At 34.2% G+C, this 16,030-nt stretch overlaps 1 protein-coding gene across 8 annotated transcripts in view; it reads right to left on the bottom strand.

Moving 5' to 3' along the window:
• LOC134685397 (peregrin-like) overlaps positions 1-16,030 on the bottom strand; it is a 29,754-nt gene that overhangs the window by 10,725 nt on the left and 2,999 nt on the right. For 7 of the 8 annotated variants that reach the window (XR_010101295.1, XR_010101296.1, XR_010101297.1 and 4 more), the window contains exons 2-11: positions 9,841-10,526; positions 7,789-8,642; positions 6,916-7,069; positions 6,199-6,330; positions 5,348-5,476; positions 4,407-4,595; positions 2,964-3,084; positions 2,390-2,488; positions 1,538-1,651; positions 601-822 (exon numbers count right to left, since the gene is read on the bottom strand). Coding sequence is in view for 5 of the 8 variants with exons in the window: in XM_063545131.1 (XP_063401201.1) it covers positions 601-822; positions 1,538-1,651; positions 2,390-2,488; positions 2,964-3,084; positions 4,407-4,595; positions 5,348-5,476; positions 6,199-6,330; positions 6,916-7,069; positions 7,789-8,642; positions 9,841-10,497 (2,671 nt within the window). In the remaining 3 variants the exon portion in view is untranslated. The remainder of the gene's footprint in view (positions 1-600; positions 823-1,537; positions 1,652-2,389; positions 2,489-2,963; positions 3,085-4,406; positions 4,596-5,347; positions 5,477-6,198; positions 6,331-6,915; positions 7,070-7,788; positions 8,643-9,840; positions 10,527-16,030) is intronic. The other variant, XM_063545141.1, reaches the window with a different exon arrangement.

The raw sequence follows: 16,030 nt of genomic DNA, 5'->3' as shown, positions 1-16,030 counted from the left end.
AATACGGAAAAATGGAATTTTATTTTTACAAAATTTACTTCTGGATACTATCTTATGATCATAAACAAGCTTCTGTCAAAGTTTGGTAGAAATCCAGTATAGTTTAAGACAGTTATTAAAATTTCAAAAACTTTAACCACAGAGTGAATATTTGTTGACGCCGCCGACGACGATGGAATGTAGGATCGCTTAGTCTCGCTTTTTCGACTAAAGTCGAAGGCTCGACAAAAAGGGATGATTTAACTGTTCAGTTTTGGACTCATTCAAATTATAGCAGAATCTTTTAAACTTCTGTTATGTTACAAAATATCTCAGAATTTTAAACTATAAACTAAATTGTTAATAATTTTCACTGAGGTTCAAGATCTCTTTCTTTTGAGGGAGTCACCATTTGGCATTCTTTCTGTTTTAAGATTAAAATTTATACCACAAGCAATACTCTTGATTGATTTTATGCAATTCAAGATTTTAGCAATTCTTTTTTAGAATTTTTGTTGACAGCTGTGTTGAAATTTTTTAACAGTTGTTTTGAAAACTAATATAAGGAGTATTTCACTTTATATATGATAACCTTGGATTATATGCACATTCCTGCTTTACCTAAATGTCCTGGTAAAGGATGTTCAGATTCAGATTCACTTCTACTATGACTAGCTCTTCTTCCACGGCCCCTACCCCTCCCTCTACCTCTTCCTCTGCCTGGAGTTCCTCGACCTGATGGAGTCTTCTCTGGTTTACACCCTGAAGATGATCTAATGTTACGAGGTTGAGGTTGTGGTGTAGCTGGCCGACTTTCATCTTCAGCAGAATCATCATCTGTTCCTAAGAAAAAAGATGTTAAGATGAAAGTGTGACCAGAAATGAATGTAATGTCTTGCCTAAGTTTTCCTTTAAGCTTTACATTTCATTCATTGTGGAATATTTTCACAATAATCAAAATAAGGCTAGGTAAAGCTGCTTTGTTTGATTGAATGATATAACATGCACATTTAGGATAATATCATGGTCAAGTTTAATGTCTGTAGCGTTACCCCTGCTTTGTACTAGATAAACATTCTGAGGGTACATAAACTGTTAATTCCTAATTGGAATGCAAAAGAACTTAATTTCTAACTTCTTCTGACATGACTATCAGTTTCTACTAAATATCTAATCAAAAGATTAAGCATTACAGTAAATACTCATTATTGCAGAAAATTGGTTTGCAATAAATTGTTGAGCCAGTGTCTCTCATTATTGACTTGTAATTTCAACTTCTATTGAAGAATTTTTCACAGGCTTATTGAGAAACAAATCTCAGAGCAGAAGAGCTACGGCTTGTTTCCACACAAGTGCTGAAAAACATACTCACTTGCTGTTATCCTGACATTTATTTTCCATTACAATGGTGATATCAGTTTTAAAATCAGTTTGTTTAATTTTTGTCTCTTTGTGTAACTGTATGTTTTTAGTTTTTTTCCTGCAATTATTTTTAATGCAACACAACTTTATCAATTGTTCCAAATAAGTCCTTAATTATAAATTAAAAAATATAAACCTGTGTCAACACTTTCGTCTGCATCACTTGTTTTCTGTCCTTTCTGTAAAGCAAGTTTTCTTCTAACTCGAAGAATTTCTTTTTTGATTCTTTTGATCAGTTTGGTCTGTTTACCTAAAAAGAATAAAGAAACAATGTTTAAAAGCAACCAAATGAGTGACTTGTGAATTTCAAAGAAAACACAACAGAAACATCTACATACCTTTATGTATATCAATTCTAGTGTCAATTCACCTCTTAAAAATATAAACTGTTATCAAAGATGTGTCTCATCTCTGTGTAAGTTTAACAGTACAATGCAAGTGTTGATATTCAAATGACAATACTTTAAACTATGCAAAACTGAAACTGAAGTTTCAGGGCTAAGTTATATCAATGAAAATAAGCTATGAAATACAACTGCAATTTACTGAATAAATGCCAATGACTAATCATACATATGTAAGTGGTTCACTTTAAACAGGCCTTATCACAAACATGTTAACTATGCAAAATTCAAGTCATTGAACCATTGAACAGGGAAAGGGACCATATAATCTATATGTAAATGAGATATAACAATGCTACTTCATCTGCATACCAAATATCAATGACTAACCATTAGTGGTTCCCCTTAAACTAAACTAATCACAAACTTCAATTGTTGACCGTGCCTTGGGAACCACACCTGAGGGGTTGCCTTTGGACTTATTGAAACAAGACAAAACAAATCATTACATGTGTCCAAACTAAGACAAACAAAATTCAATTTGTCAGAAGCCATAATATATTTTTTTTATAAGAAAAAGAAGATCAAGAAACTAATTTTGCCTAGATACAAGATTGCATTTAGGCAATTTAACTACTTCATACCCTTTCTATTATTATTGGCAGCATCCATGTTATCTAACAGAATTCTTAGTTGTTCTTCTAATGGCAAGTTTTCTTTCCTCTTATCCAAAAAATCATCAACTAAAAAGATTACATATATAAAATGTCATTCAACTCCAAAAAATACAAGCAAAGAACTCTGCCATCCAAATATTGGGTAGAAGCTGACGTTCATTAATACTCAATATAAACTGTGGAAAATATCAATTACATGACTGCAAAGCAACTCATCATATAAACTTGTATTGTAATATTCAGTATGCAGCTTTACTATAAATATGATCAAGTTAAGACGGATTTTTTTCTTGTTATCCTCTTCCATTGATATAAAATCTTTTTATGCAAATTTCCTCTGTAATACAATATTCCTAAGCAGCCCAGGAAAGCAGACTAAGGGAGCACTATGTAAGTACATTCTGCATTTGTCCAGTATGAACACACGACATATTCTTATGATAATACAAACTGACATGTTTACTTTTACACTTGGATGGAGAGTTATCTCATTGACACTCATACCACATATTTGTATATCTATGTGGTAAATATGTCTTACTGTCTTCTAATATAACAGGTGAACCAATAGGATCTGGTTCCCTGTCTAAATGTAAGCCAGTATCTGGATCATAACCAACTCTTTCTACCATTCTCCTGGCTGCTCTTATCACAGCTCCGCCCTATCATCAAAAGAAAAAGGTAAAACATCAAGATTCTATGAAATGAAATGTAAGACGTGGTGTCTGTTTGGTCTTAGCTTTACATTTGTTTTTTTATCAATGAAAGGTGAAATGTCACAAGCATCTTTACCTCATAAGAAGCATCCTCTAAAAAAAAAAGTACATGCAGAATACATTGTTTATTTCTGAGCATGATGAGTATAAGAGAATTCTTGTTTATTAACTTGTTCTTATTAAGTTTTAACTCTCATGTCACATAAATGTAAGTGATAGGGAGTAATAAAAAACCCATTAGACAAAAATGTTCACTAAAAGTTTTTTTAAACAAGATTTAAAAAAAAGATTTTGAAAGAAAAATTCAGCTCACAATTCATGTAGCTATTAAGTAAATAAATATATTTTTTTTTATTAATTTCGAAGAATCTTCAAATATAATTTTGTGAAAGACCTTGCATTTAAAATCTTTGAACATGCCTATGAATTACCTTATTCCAAATAAGAATAATTGATTATATACTGCAATTCTCAGGTCAAGTATGAACATAGTGCACATTCCCTTTTGAATATTAATATTGGAGCTCAAACGTAAGTAATGAACTTGAATTAAACACAATTTTGTGGTTTAATTGTTATAATTTGCAGTCAGAGCTCAGACATAAATAAGTCTGAATCTGCTTTTGACTCATAGAGGTCTAAATATGTAAGTTTTAGGATTTGTCTCCCTTTAATGTAATACAAAATATGACTTGAATAAGTCCAATATAATATTGTTAAACAATAAATAATTGACCAGAATCAAAAAGTTGCAAATATCGACTCCTGCAAGTCAATAAGTGATCAAAATTGGTTAACTTCAAGACCCACGCATATTTATAAGGAGGTCATGCATCTAAATCAAATAATGACATCATTGAAAGTCAATGCTTTGTCTTCTAAAGAAAAATATAAATGAGAGTCTAAAAAATCGGAGATAATGTTAATTAACCTTACAATGCAACCACCTGGAATCACACTTAATGAGGTAAAACATCTGTGTTTAGTAAGGATGTTCAATTAGATAATTAAATATAGATAGCTCAAGTCCTTTTGAACTCTCTTACAGGTTTTTGCTGTCATAGGTGGTGTAGTTTGGCCACAAAGTAACATTAAGTATTTTCACCAACATGAATAGACCTAAACAAGTCTGTCATTTTCTGACTTAGATAAGTCTAAAATTGAAACTACATTTTTATAATAAATACATGTTTGGACTTATTTAAGTCAAAAACAAAAATCGACTTGTTTATGTCTGAGCTCTGACTGATTTGATATAAATGTATTACCTGATCTCTGAGTTTAACAGCACAGCGATAAAATACTGTGTCTTTTGCATTATAGGTGCAGCAATTCCTTATAATAGTTTCAAAATCTTTCTCAAATTCATCCATGGTCTTGTAGGAGTGGCCATCTATATTCTTTCTCATTGTTGTAAAATCCATAGGTTTATCAATATAGTTAAGATAATCTGGTACCTGTGAAAAGGATATAATTTCATAGATAAGTTAATATTTATTTCAAATTAACTCAGAGTGCTCAGAAGTAAAATTGAATAAGATTGTAGCAAATTAAGCCTTATATGTAAAGTTGGCTACAATTGGCTGTGCAATTCTGGTTCATATCACTTTAAAGACTAAGGTCCTTGACTAAAGTATTTTGTATAATGCATAACAGTATCACATGATCTTGAAACAATGCACATGGTGTCAAAATATGTGCTGTAAAGTGTAAACTTTTGTAACCCCAGTATTGATTGGTATGGATTGTTTTTTTTTCTGTCAGTTGATTGTATTGGGCTGTATATGTCTTAGATTTAAATTACTTTTTTCTGTGGAATTATTGTGTCAAACTATATTAACATATTGCTCCTAGATATACATATTTTTAAGGGTTAGAGTTCACATTTGATTAAATTCGACAACTCAGGATTAAATTTAAAATTAAAGATTTGAGGATTACCGAGAGTCATTTCTCAAATGTTTTAATGAAAAATCCCTGGGATAAAATGTTCAGAATACCTGTCGGGGAAAAAAAAAACAATTTGCAAGCAGGTTATCAAAATTCAATCCAATCTGGTCAAAATCAGTTTTAACTTGATAATTTATTTAAATTTTTTCAAAGCAACTTGAATGATGTCTATATTTGTATGATTTACAATGTGAACAACTGATTTCATTTATCTCTTGTATTATTTGTGAGTATTGTACATGTTTAAGTAAGTCCTTACCTCATCTAAGGATACAGGTTCAGAGAAGAAACCTGAATTATCAATTTCTTGGATCTGATCTAAGGTATGCCGTAACAGAACAGCAAATGGTTGTAACTGCATCTCCATTGCTTGTTGTTGAACCTTAAGCTAAATAAAACAAATATAAATTTTCATGAATTATAATGCATACTAAATGGAGATTTGAAAGTGTTAGGTAAACTGGTCACTGTGTGTATCATATAGTTTTTATAACCTGTGAAGACTAAAATCTATGCATAGAACAGGAACACTTGTATCTAACTAAATGCATATTATAGTACTTAGATTCTTTAAATGTTTAACTGAACTCTACCATTTACCACTAAACAGCATAAAAACCCCAAAACCAACAAATGAATATAAAATAATACTAATTCTCTTTCGGAATAAGTATTTTAATAAGCAATGATAAGTGATTGAAATACTTGTTTTTTTGTGTTTACAGAACTGATTGAATGTATAATGTTCTTGCTTATCTTATAAAATATTTTTAGAATCCTTATATATTGCTCTATACTGTGAAAAGCTTCATTAAAATAAATACTTGTCTATCCGTTTAGAGTACTTGGACTTATATACGAGTTTTGCCTTTTGCTGTAATATTTTAGTATATTAATCTTATTATCTCTCCTTGACCATGTGGGACCAGAATTATCTCCCCTTGACCATATGGGACCAGAATTAAATTCATTTTTTCACATACTCTGAAACTTCATAGATATGAAGACCGTTTGATTGAAACTATGAATAACACACATATATATATAAGCATATGCTTATCAATACTGGCATAATACAAAGATTTAGTGTCTATAATCATATATAATCACCTGTTCTCTTTTAAGCTTTTCTCTTTTTCTAATCAACTCCACCAACAATCTAGCCTTCTCTAAATCCTGTCTTAATCTTTGCCAGTACTTCAGTTGTTCTTTCAAAGCATTACTTTGTTTATCATTTTTTGTCTGAAAAAATATAAAATTGTTTATATAATTAATGTCTTAATGGGGTGGTGTAATCTATTTAGAAAGACTGCTGTTTAAATTGCTTTATGATTTCTATGTCTGTATTTTGCAGATATTAACATTTCTCTAATTCTTTATCAATTTTAAAGGTATAGGTGAACCGAATTTAAATGCGTGTTTTAAGACTTAAACTTGAACCATGAAAAACAAATTTCCCACAAACCATGAAATAAGTAAATCCACAGTATACTACACAATTATGATACTGATTATATGCAACATCCGCTGAAGACAAATTTGAGGAATATTATACATGTGTCTTTTCTATTCTTTCATAATTAAAACAAGAATGTGTCCCTAGTACACAGATGCCCCATCCGCAAGATAATTTTCTATGTTAAGTTGGTCGTGAAAATGGAGTATAATCTTTATTTTGGCATTAAAATTAGGAAGATTATATCATAAGGAACATGTTCACTAAGTTTCAAGTTGATTGGACCTCAACTTCATCAAAAACTACAGACCAAAAAATAATGCCCATAAATTGGACATGAAAAAACACACCAAAACAATACTTTTTTTTACCTGCTCTTTGTTCCTGGTCATGTGATTGGATTGTAATCTCCTGAGTAGTGGAACACCATTCCGAGACTGTCTTTTTAATGTCCAATAACTTAACAATCTTGTTATGAATGGTTGCTTCTTTGGCAAGTTAAGCATATTACCTATATTTGTAAGTCTGAAATCAAAAATACAATTTACATGTATATGCTGTGAAATTAGGCCATGGAAAAATAATTGTTGGTTTCCCCTAACATGGGAAAAGACCCGGCAGGCAGGCTTTTTTTTTTTTTGTTACCATGCATAATTTTTTATCTATATGTTTTGTTTCTATAGTGGAACTATAAACTTGCATACTTCAACACTATAAGTTGTCTGCAAAAAAAAAAAAAAAAAAATTGCAATAAAATTTAATGGTCGGGTTAGGGGAAACCATCAATTATTTTTCCATGGCCTTATCAAGCATCTGTTCTAGAACAAAAATCCATTTGAAAACATGTGTACAATCAAAAAACTTTTACCGAAATATTATACAATGTATACACAAACACAGAGGACAACTTCAGTTTGGGACTGATCTTTTTTGCCGTTGTATTTTTTTTGGGGACATTAGGCTTTTCACTACAAAGTATATTTGCAGATCTCTGATAAATCATCTACAAAACAACTTTACTTTCTTTTGATTTATATCATTACACTGTGCAATATATTCTGATTTCCTGTAAAATCTTGATGCTAGGAATAACAGTTCTTAAAGAGTTAGGGTACGAGCAGTATTAGGTTTCACCGTTTGGTCAGGAAACTGTTTAAACAGACTTGATTTTGATCTAACATTTTTTAGCAGTGAGCATGCACATCATTAAATTACATGTAAATAAAGATTGTATACAAACATACCTAAGCTGTGGAATTATTGGAATAGAAACAACTGGCATGGCATTTCTTTTCTCAGCTAGGATTTTTCTTGCTTTTCTCATTTTTAATCGAGATTTTTCTTTAGCATCAGCTGATTTTTCCTCCTCTGATGTAGTACTATCATTTAACATAGGTGTACAGTCTGAGTCAGCTGGAGCGTGAACATCACAATAGGCTGTTTTACGAACAGTCACAGTTAAACCACTAGGCTCTTTAACAGGTTCTATTTTCATATAAAGTCCTGCCTGCTGAGCACAAGTCACATGAAATGCAGTATAACAGTTTGTTTTGTGGCACTGAATGCATGCCCCTGTCCCTCTCTGTTTACAAATATAACATGATAACCTCCATCGTGCAGGAGGAATTCTCTCCATACTATCTATGGGCTCTAAAAATACTGTGTTTGCAAACCCAACTTCAGGTATCCATAATGCACAAACCACATGAGCCCATTTTCCATCATCAGTTTGTTTGAAAGCACCACCCTTATTTGGGCATAGACAACAATCAACTGCTCGAGAGGGAGACTGAAGACACCGCCTACACAACCATTGTCCTTCAGGAATATATGGAACACCATAACATTCCTGGTGCACAGCCAAGTTACACATGTCACAAAATAAAATCACATTACTATTTTGACATTCACCATCCATACAAATACTACAAACAGCATCTTCATCAATAGGAGGACCAATATCCTTTCCTGAGGACTGACTTTGGAAAAATGCTTCTTTTTCAAATCTGTCCATTAAAAGTTCAAAATCAGCTTGATTTACCAGAGTAAGTCCATCTGTTTCTCTCTTTTTGTTCAAAAGTTCCAACCATGCATGATCCTGAAAAAATATAAAGTATCCTAAGCATTGTTGTTTATGTTACAGCAATTTTCCAATAAAATTCACATGGGTTGAAAATGAATGGGCTAATATATTAAACTTCAATTTTCTTGATTATGATAACTACATTGTACATGGAAGAGACCAACTGAAATTTCATTCAAAATTTTCAACAATTTTTTAATACATTGTGTAGCTTGATTGAGCTACATATGTAATATTGATCATGAATATAGCAAGATAAAGCTACATATGTACATGTACATTTACATTAAAATAAAAGCTCAAAGTGCATATATATATGACGAGTTGTATATACATTCTGTACACAGCCATGTATCACCATCATTGATGGCGATCCGATGGATACATCTGTTGTAGGGTTGTCACTGACTCAGACGTACTTATGAATATAATTATTTTCTGTGACTGTATCTTACATTAATTTGTAGGATCCTTTACTACAGATAATTTAGCTGATCTGTAACAATAACATCTTCATGCCTTATATATCATGTACTGTAGTACGCCGCTAGATTAAAACTGATGTGGTAAGGTAACACATGCCCACCGAAAGCTCTTTTTTTTGAGAGCCCAGGTGGTCGTGTGGTCTAGCGGGATGGCTGCAGTGCAGGCGATTTGGTGTCACGATATCACAGTAGCATGCGTTCGAATCCCGGCGAGGGAAGAACCAAAAATTTGCAAAAGCAAATTTACAGATCTAACATTGTTGGGTTGATGTTTAGACGAGTTGTATATATGTAGTCTATATAGTTCAGGACTCAGGAGCCCATTGGTTGTTGTTTGATGCTAATGTTACATATTTGTTTACTTTCAGTATTTTTACATAAATTAGGCCATTTGTTTGAATTGTTTTACATTTTGGGGCCTTTTAAAGCTGACTATGTGGTATGGGCTTTGCTCATTGTTGAAGGCTGTATGATGACATAATGTGTTAATTTCTATGTCATTTGAACTCTTGAAAAGAGTTTTTTTTCATTGGCAATCATACCACACCTTCTTTTATAGAACCTGAGTAAAAGTAAAGTATAAGGTAGACAATTATACATTGTAGGTACAAACTAGGGAAAGATGATAAATATACATGTAGATAGCAGATATAGATGCATAATTCTTTATATCTTATAAATTGTTAATGACCTGATAGTAAATTTTCTTGTCTAGATAGTTTACTCACCTCTTCATCCATATCATACTCCACTTCATCATCCAACTCATCTGTAGATTTTTCAATATAACGATAATATGAGTTTGGTCTTGGTTTAGGATTAGTTGGCTTGATATAATTGTCAACAATCTTAAACTGTGCCTCTGGTAATTTACCATCATTGTTTTTATCAGCAGGTGCTGGTGTTTCTTTGTTTTTAGTTTTGTTCTTATCAGTATGCTGCTTAGTTACTTTGGGGACTTTCTCTGCTTTCTCTTCCTTTTCTTTATTGCTCTGGTTATCGATCTGATCTTGAGATATAATTTCCAAAGGTTCATATATATTTATCCTATGAATCCTACCATCAACATCAATTTCCACCAGTCTTTGTGCTTCAGCATAGGTTAGAGTCTCCAGTCTTGGAGCTGGTTTAACAAATTCTGGTGGAGTTGGAGATCTACGCATTGATCTGTGATGGCCCCATCTTCCCTTCTTCTTACCAGGTTTTTTACCAGTTGGAGTAGGACTGTTATTCTCTGGGTTATCATGATCATAATTATAAAGATGAAACTGAATACCACAATAACTTTTATACACTTTACCACAGTCTTTAACGGGACATTCATAAGGTGGTTTAGTGGCCTTCAAGTTTTGACAAAAATCTCTGACATCAAAATCATACACCATTCTGATGAAATTCCTACACCATTTCAAGTCTAAAATAAAGAAAATATACAAAATATTATGTATGGTAATTGAGAAAATCTCCTGGAGTTTGTCAGATATTTGCTCAAGTCTAGCTGAAATTTTGCTCTGTGAAAAGTGTTTTAATCATTTATTTTACAATCCAGATACATTTATTCTAAAGCCTAAATTGAAATATAGCTAAATGTTTTGTTCTATGAAGGAAGCAGAAAAATGGTTTAGCAGGGTCCTTGAGTATACACTGAAGTTTCTACCACAAGTGTGATACAATTATTTATCTACTTACAACATTTAATTTTAAAATTCAAAACGTGAGACTTGTTGTACATCTAAAATTTAAAAAAAATTACTGTTGAGAGTGGATGAATAATGTATTGAATGATAATATAAGTCCTTTTTGAAAAACCTGCAAAAAGATGTGTTCTTTTTATGTAATGTTATCAGACAGGGTCACCTTTTTTCAATAGGAAAGCAACACATTTTTACGTCATAATCAAAATTTTAACTAATAAAGAACTGAAGGCTTTTCGCTATTTGAAAATCTGTCCCACTTTAACATCAGTAGTCATACAACTATCACTTTTTTATTTTGGCATCAAATATTTTCTATTTTTAGACATAAACATTTTAAGGGAAGTTTTGTTATGTCCAGTAATAGCAGACAAAAAGCTTTAAGGTGTATGGACTGCACTGTAACTCATTGACACTCAAGGATTTCTGTTTTTATTCATTATTCAATACCAAATCTAAATGAAAAAGTTAAAGTCATAAGAAATGTGTGAACAGTGAAAAATAATGTTCTTCCCATTCTGTAACCAATGCATGCAAACATCATAAACTTAAGTCTTCTGTGCAGAAATTTGTCATTTTTTTCATGTAAATTTTGTATAATCGTCAATTTTTTTTCCAATCAGTCAGCATTGTTGTGAAAATATGGCAGGTAATTAAACTTCGTGTTTTGAAGCTGAAGTTTAACGATTGTCATCTGTTTGTCAACTCTGAGGTTTCTTTAGTCCGAGATTACTCTGACGTCCGACGGCTGTTTTGCCAGACAAGCTGGGGCCGTGGGACGTCAGAGCTTGTCCCATATCAAAAAGTGGATATTTGCCCACCCAAAATAGATGCGCGACTTTGACGCTTCTGGATCCGACTGAGGGCCTTGGAATTTTATAAATCGGGCATCAATCTCTTCATTTTTCATTTATCTCTTCATTTATGCAAGTTTCACCTACCTGCCAGTTTAACAGTTTTCATAGTGACCCCTCCATTTCAGCATTTTCACTTTCACTTTCAAATATGGACGTCAAGTTACGAGAGAGTTCGTAGCCTCGAGACTCAAATATGCAAATATTTATATTTTTTTACCTCCTTTATAGGAGATCGATGATTAACATCTAGAAGCAACCACGTTTTTTCGGTAATCAACATTTAGTTCCGACCACGATAACGATCGGAAGCTCTCGGATCTTTAGGCAGGTGCATCGTAAATGAACGAGATGTTACATTATGGTCATTTGCCCTGTTTTCTCGTGGTCACGTGATAATATTTGAAAATGATCGTGAAAATGCTGAAATAGGGGGGTCACTATGAAAACTGTTAAAATATAGTAAAATAAAGGTTGGCAGGTAGGTGAAACTTACATAAATGAAGAGATAAATGAAAAATGAAGAGATTGATGCCCGATTTATAAAATTCCAAGGCCCTCAGTCGGCTCCAGAAGAGACAAAGTCGCGCATCTATTTTGGGTGGGCAAATATCCACTTTTTGATATGGGACAAGCTCTGACGTCCCACGGCCCCAGCTTGTCTGGCAAAACAGCCGGCAGACGTCAGAGTAATCTCGGACTAAGGTTTCTTATGACTTTACCATAGTATCATATATTATATATCATATTTTTGTTGAAAACCAATGATTGTTAAATAACAAATGTGAACAACTCAGATTTACCCAAAAACTATTTCATCATGTCCATCAATTTTACCAAATTTAAATTTGATATGATTTGTCCAGGTATCTGGATGATTCGTTCCAACTCCGATTCGTCCCAAATTGCTTGGACAATTCGTTCCAACTTTTTCCAAAACTTGCCAGTTCGTTCCAACTTATTCAAGAACAGTATTAAACAATAATAACCATTTGCATAGCCTTATTATTACAATTTATAATGCTGTACTTATATATATAATGTAAATAAATACTTAAAATTAACTTTAAAAGAAATCTATGATTTATTAATCGGGAAGAACGGACGTTGGGTATGATATATTGGTAATAATTAATTATTAAGTATTTCATGACAATTTAATATTTTAAAAATGAACAAAGTACTAACTAGTGTTATTTTCAAAGAATTCGTTATCATTATAATTGATTATTGTATTCCAATGATGTGCGCATAATAGTTGTTTATGCAGTCATCAATTGATTCTATTGTCTCTCATGATTATTCACAGAATAGCAGATACAGTTAGTGTCGGAGCACAAACTGACGCGCTACCAAAGAGCAGCCACAAAGAGGTCCCAGTCCAAGCTGATGGAGCTGTGGGACAGCTACAGAAGCCAGCAACTAACAGTAAGCCAGCTGATGTCATCCGTTGCTCTAATCGTTGTGCCGTCAATTGACTAGTAGAACTTTCTGAAAAACTGCAAGACTTTTGAACAATTATCAATGAATTGTTATTGTTATATCTTGTTATTAATATATATGTGTCAATGACATGATATCAAATAAACTTGTAAACCTAAAACGTATTTTTTTTTATTGCAAAAGATTCAGATTATCCCGAAATATGATATAAGCTGACAAGAAAAGGGAAAAAACAAAGACAACCCAAAAAAACTATGTCTAAATAAACAAATATTGTACATATAAATCTGCGTTTTTCAACATAAATATTTGTTAAAATCGAACCAAAAAAGCCTTCAAAGATATTGCTGAAAAACGATCTTTTAATATGAAAACATAAAATATGATACATAAAAATTGACAAGAAATTTATGATTTTTTGCCGTGAACTATAGGTTGATTTACACAAAATCAGTGATATACGGACATAAACAGTGAAAGAAAGTTGGAACAAATTGTTTAGACTGATTGAAAACGATCTATTATATGAAATAAACATAAAAAAATGACAAGGAATTGACAATTTTTGCCATGAACAGTGGGTTGATTTACACAAATTCAGTGATTTACGAACACAAACGTTACATAATAATAAAGTTGGAACAAATTGTTAACTCTGATTAATAATGAACTAAATCAGTTGGAACAAATTGTTAAGTCTGATTAATAATAAAATAAATCAGTTGGTACGAATTGACAATTGACTTGGTACGAATTGTCCAAATCTGGAACGAATCGGACTTGGAACGAATTGACTAGCATTCTTTGTCCATTAACATTGCCATTGTAGTATTCATAGGGTTAGTTTTAGGTCATCAGACAGACCATCGAGAGATGTCCGAAGAACTACCCAGAAAGCATCCTCTTCCGGTTGAAACTACTAATGGCTACAGACGCTAATATTCACTAGAAGAGCAATCGGCCGTTCCTGACTGCAGGAACGACCATCCAAGGTATTTATCGGTCTCGAGATATACTCGGGGTCACAACATTGGCGCTGCGAGGAATTAGCGGACAGTGTAATTGCTTGAAGTGATATTTTTTATGTTTTTGCCGTTCAGGTTGCGAACGGCAAAAAATAGTAAGGCAGGAGGGGGAAAGGTGATTTGGTTTATTCCAGCGCGGGAATAAGTCATTTCAGGCACTCGTGGAGTATTTTGGAGGAATACTTCACGGTTGTTTAGGAGAAAGGATTGTGCAAGTAGACGTCAGGTTACCTTGCTGATCCTGGAGGGACAGCTGGGTAGCAGTCGACAAGTTATTGTTTTGTTTAGGTTACCAGTCGTGTTGTTATTGTTTTGTTTACCTCTGATAACTGCAGACCAGAAGGACGGGTTACCAGTCGTATTGTTATTATTTTGTTTACTCCGATAACCGCAGACCAGAAGGACGGGTTACCCGAAGCAGAAGTATTTGTGTTAGTCAATATATAAATTGTGGTTTAAGTGTGTTGTTTATTCTTTAAATAAATAAACTTTGTTATAAATTGTTGTTCAGTGATTTACAAAAACAAATGTCAGTTGTAAACCTAAACACTTGTAGCTTTCAAGAGTTACTCCAGCTCCCAGGTATAGGCATACAAACTGGGGAGCAAATAATGGACATTAGGGAGAGCAAGGGCTATATGACCGAGTCAGACTTGGATACGATCTCCCAACTTCGAGTAACAAGGGGTCTCTTATCAAGGCTGGACTTCAGACCAAATGAAGGTGGCCCAAATATTCGGCCACCACCTCAGTCCCAAGTCAGGCATGGTGAGATGTTAAACATGGCACACATTGCCCCACAGGGCACACCATCCCAAGTACAAGGCCAATCTGCATTTAGGCAAGAAGCATGGCACCAGGGGCAAAGTCCCGGGCCCTTGGAAGGGCCCAGCCAGAGGGACTCTACCTTCCTTGAATATAGTCCATATCCTGGGGATGCTAATGCTAGACCTGAACCCACAGGGAATTGGGATGAGGGCTACAGGGAACCGTTACAGAAAAAAAAGTGGAGTCCCCATGATATTGGTGACCCAAACCAAGGTAGTCCCCCTCACCACATGTACAGGGGTAGTATTGGGAACAAGCCTGATTGGCCAGGTAAAAACAGTGTGTGGGACAAACGTACCCCAAACTATTGGGGCACACCTTCACAACCCATGGGTCACGCATGCAACTATGCAGGTCAGGGGTCAGCACCCTGTACCCAACCAGCTTACACTGGTGGGGGACAGTATGAGATGGCCTGTAGTAAGTATGGCAAGAGACAAGACAATAGGGGTGCAGACACAAGGCAGACCCCATCTCATGAGTATGGGGATAGGCAACCCAATAACCAGTATAATCAAGGATATACAGCGGTGCCCCCACAAGGGGTCACCGCAGGGGTGAGCTATGGACAACAGGCCTACCCAGTACCATATAATGAGGACAGGCCTATAAAAAACCCAAGGGCACCTGACAACAGAGATGGGGCACACGGAACTTTAGGTGGCGTCTCTAGAGTTACCAGTGCCCCAAAAAATATTAAGTATGACGGAAAGGGTAACTGGCAGGCCTTTTTCACAAAATTTGCTAGATACGCAGAGGTTTGTGAATGGGGTCCCCAGGAATGTAAAGACCAACTTTGCTGGTGCCTTGAGGGGAAGGCCAGCGAATATTATGCCCTCATAACGGAAAGGGACAGGAAGGTAAGTTATAGGGAGCTTGTGGAAAAGCTTCACAAGCGCTTTGGTTTCAAGGCACTCCCCGAGACCGCCCGGGTTCAGTTTAACAATGCTCGGCAAGCCCCTGAGGAGTCTCTTGAGGACTGGGCTGATCGGGTGTTATCCTTGGCCACCAGGGCATTTAGAAACCTCCCTGATGACTATATGTATGAGCAAGCCGTAATGCGGCTGTGCCAGG

This window comes from Mytilus trossulus, chromosome 1 (assembly GCF_036588685.1).
Source record: "Mytilus trossulus isolate FHL-02 chromosome 1, PNRI_Mtr1.1.1.hap1, whole genome shotgun sequence".
In the NCBI taxonomy this organism is placed as follows: Eukaryota; Metazoa; Mollusca; class Bivalvia; order Mytilida; family Mytilidae; genus Mytilus; species Mytilus trossulus.
The sequence above is the reverse complement of the archived record's forward strand: the minus strand, read 5'-3'. Positions and strand labels throughout refer to the sequence as shown.